At 33.9% G+C, this 3152-nt stretch overlaps 1 protein-coding gene across 1 annotated transcript; it reads right to left on the minus strand.

Moving 5' to 3' along the window:
• Positions 1-313: 313 nt before the first annotated feature.
• Positions 314-1110, minus strand: LOC114722758 (glycine-rich cell wall structural protein-like). Its single transcript, XM_028908853.1, has 2 exons — positions 999-1110; positions 314-618 (listed from the first exon to the last, which is right to left on the minus strand). The coding sequence occupies exons 1-2, from the start codon at positions 1108-1110 to the stop codon at positions 314-316; spliced, it is 417 nt and encodes a 138-aa protein (XP_028764686.1).
• Between the last annotated feature and the right edge of the window lie 2042 nt (positions 1111-3152).

Here is a 3152-nt window from a genome sequence, read left to right on the forward strand (position 1 = left end):
CTATATCACTATAATATAAAATGCAATTACCGATGAGTTAACACTTTAGTGAATGCATAGTGATGAGGAAGGAAAACCTCCCAATTATTTTATCTTCCATTTTCGATTGCTAAAAGCAATCTCTCACAGATATTTTACAGATACTACAAATACTTAACACGGATGACACACTCATTACACATTGACGTACGTAAGGCTTGAACTTCATTCCCAGAAGAGAGAATGGAGTCCAAGCATATGCACCTAATGGTCTCACGACTAACATAAAAACAAACTTTTATAGTAACACAAAAGAAACACATAGTTCTAAGTCTTAGTTATGAGTTTCGGTATTTGGTTGCGCATTCACAGCTTCACTAGCGTAATAACAGCATCTTCTACAGCTCCCTCCGTACCACCCGCCACAGCATCCATATTGGCAATATCCTCCCCGATAGCCACCGCCATAGCCACCGCGGCCAGGGTAACCACCTCCGTAGCCACTGCGACCAGGATAGCCGCCGCCATAACCCCCACGACCAGGATAACCACCGCCATAATAACCACCACGCCCTGGGTAATCTCCATAACCATATTTGGCATCATCTACCGCTCCATGTGTCATTGTCTCTGCCTCAGCTGCAGATGTATATGTACGCTTGCATGGTTAGAATAAATACTGTAACCGTTTTTTCATATGCTTTATAAAGCCATGCCATGTTATTACACGTAATAAAATAAGTAGACATGGCAACGAAGCAATGTATGATGCTGTAACAATGTGTGTGTATTCTCGAAGAAGAAAAATATAAATTTTAGCTACGAACATTAAAAGTGATGATACAATAGAAGAAACTGAAACAAAATATAAAATTTATTCACTTGAAATGTTGACAATGCAACAACATTGCTATAAACTCTTTGTATTAGCTTATGTTAAGTGATTATGCGCTACGAGGTAAGTATATAAGAAGAATTTTGTCTCAAATTACAAAAGAGATTTTAAAGCTCAAACTCACCATGATTAGAGGAAGACTCAGGCAAGTCCCTAGCTGCTACCTCCAAGGTGATAAGGAGTGAAAGAGCAAAGAAAGCAAGAAGAAGAAGAAGAAAGGGCAACTTGAAAGCCATTTTGATGAGTTGCTTACAACGAAAGGATGTGTTATGGTTGATAGCTATTCGTGTACTCTATATATATACACGGTTTGCTCGTGAAAAAAGAGCTATGAAGGGGTTTGCATGTGGTTGGGAGTTGGGAAATAGGTTTTCCATTAATTATAAACCTTATCTAAGCTACACTATAAAATTCCAACTTGATCTTTGTCTGACTTTTTATTTTTCTTATTCTGGTTGACTACATTTAAAATATCAATGCCCATGGAATTTAAATAGAATTCCTATTTGCATGAAATGGCTTGATTGATCAATAGTGGTTAGGTAAAGTGAGAGAAAAAACGTTTCTTTTAAATAAGTTCAAGTATTCAGTTCTTATAGATTAAACGAAACCACGTTAAAAAGTGTTTGAATTTGCTCTCCTTGAGAATATTTTAGTCTTAAGGAATTTAATCAGAAACCGTTTGTGCCTATGGACTCTCAAGAAAGTAAATCTAGTAGCTGATTGGTTGTTAATGCTTCATTAGATAAATCTTACCGGTCAGACTGGGTGCTTTGACCTCAATTACCCCTGTTATCGTGACCAAAAGATTTTCCCCCCTAAAGCATAGGTATCTTTTTATTGGAGACAATCTTATTCGAGGCACTGTAGCAAGAATTTGAACTTTGGTTCACCACGTTGTGAGGGACCAATCCCTTCCACTAGACCTAACCCATGTTGGTTCATGACGGAAAGTTTTATGTCTTTAATCTTTCTAGTATCTCTAATTTTTTTGTCATTTTCTTCTTTTCTTGGGTCTGGGCCTTGGTTTCTTTGTTTTTTTTAATACTAGAAAATTTTAGGTGAATTAAATCTCAAGAGCTTACTAAGGTCAAGACACACCTTCAAACTTGTAAAATGCTTACAGAGATGTGGCTCACCAACAAAGTTGTGACATCAATAGCTAGATTTAAACTCACGACCTTATGGGTTATGGACCAACTCTTTATCCATGGGACCAACTGTGGAGTTTCAGTTTAATGATAGTGATGCTAGCCTCACAAAAAAAAAAAAAAAAGAACTAAAAGAAAGCCGATCCCGGAGAGTTGCCCTTTCATATGGGTTGCATATTGCTGGAATTAAAATTAGTCAGCAATAGTTATCAAATAGTTCTATAAAAAAAATATGGCTTGCAAATATATATTATCTCTAGTTCTTAATATAAGAGCTAGATAATTAATTTGTAAATATTAAAAAAATTAGTTAAGTTAGTTATTTTAATAAATTAATGTTATCTTTCTTAAGATATCCTTATTAATCATGTGCATTGAAATTACTCCTTGATGAAAACTCCTTAATATATGTACCATATAGGAATTGCTATGCAATGAATAAATATTATATTGGAGACAAAGTGAGTTGGAGTCTTATGTATTTAAGACCAAATTGAATATCTAATTAGTTCTTATATTAGAGACAAGAGATGGTGTGTATGTCTATATATATATAGGAAAAATTTCAATAAACACCCTCAATAACCAATTAATATCAATTAACCCTCAAAAAATTCTGACATTTCACTGCATTTCCTTGACTAAAGTTTTTTGTGTGAGAAGACAAAAACACTCTTACTCTATTTGAAATGCAAATCATTGAATCTGTGTTACAAATCACTGAATTCTCATTGTAAATAGCCAACTTAAATTTTTTCCAAATAAATGAAATGTTTTGCCAGCAAGGCCTATTTGAAATGGTTTATAAGTAGCTTTTTAATCATATTTTATAAAATACAAGGTAAGTATGTGAGAGGAGTTTGGTCTCGACTTATATAGAACATGCTCATATAAATGATTTCCCGTTATTGAAATATCTAATCCTTTTCACATAATAGACAAAACAGAATTTTTCTCTTGTTAATGAAAGCAAAAAAAAAAAAAACTTCCAGCCGTTGTTTTAAATTAAAATTTCTTAAAAATGAAAGAAAATTTCGGAATATATTCTATATGCGATCCCAAAGTCGATATTGACAATCAATCATGTAATAATAATAATGTCCCATGCTTCATTAATAATGTGTTTG

Source organism: Neltuma alba, unplaced genomic scaffold (assembly GCF_004799145.2).
Source record: "Neltuma alba isolate B1F8T4 unplaced genomic scaffold, ASM479914v2 tig00012112_pilon, whole genome shotgun sequence".
Classification (NCBI taxonomy): domain Eukaryota; kingdom Viridiplantae; phylum Streptophyta; class Magnoliopsida; order Fabales; family Fabaceae; genus Neltuma; species Neltuma alba.

Excerpts from the sequence above, each read along its gene's own strand:
- LOC114722758 (XM_028908853.1), bottom strand. The coding sequence starts at position 1,110 with ATGGCTTTCAAGTTGCCCTTTCTTCTTCTTCTTCTTGCTTTCTTTGCT. Across the intron at positions 619-998 it reads TGAGTCTTCCTCTAATCATG|CTGAGGCAGAGACAATGACA; the intron begins GTGAGTTTGAGC and ends ATACATCTGCAG.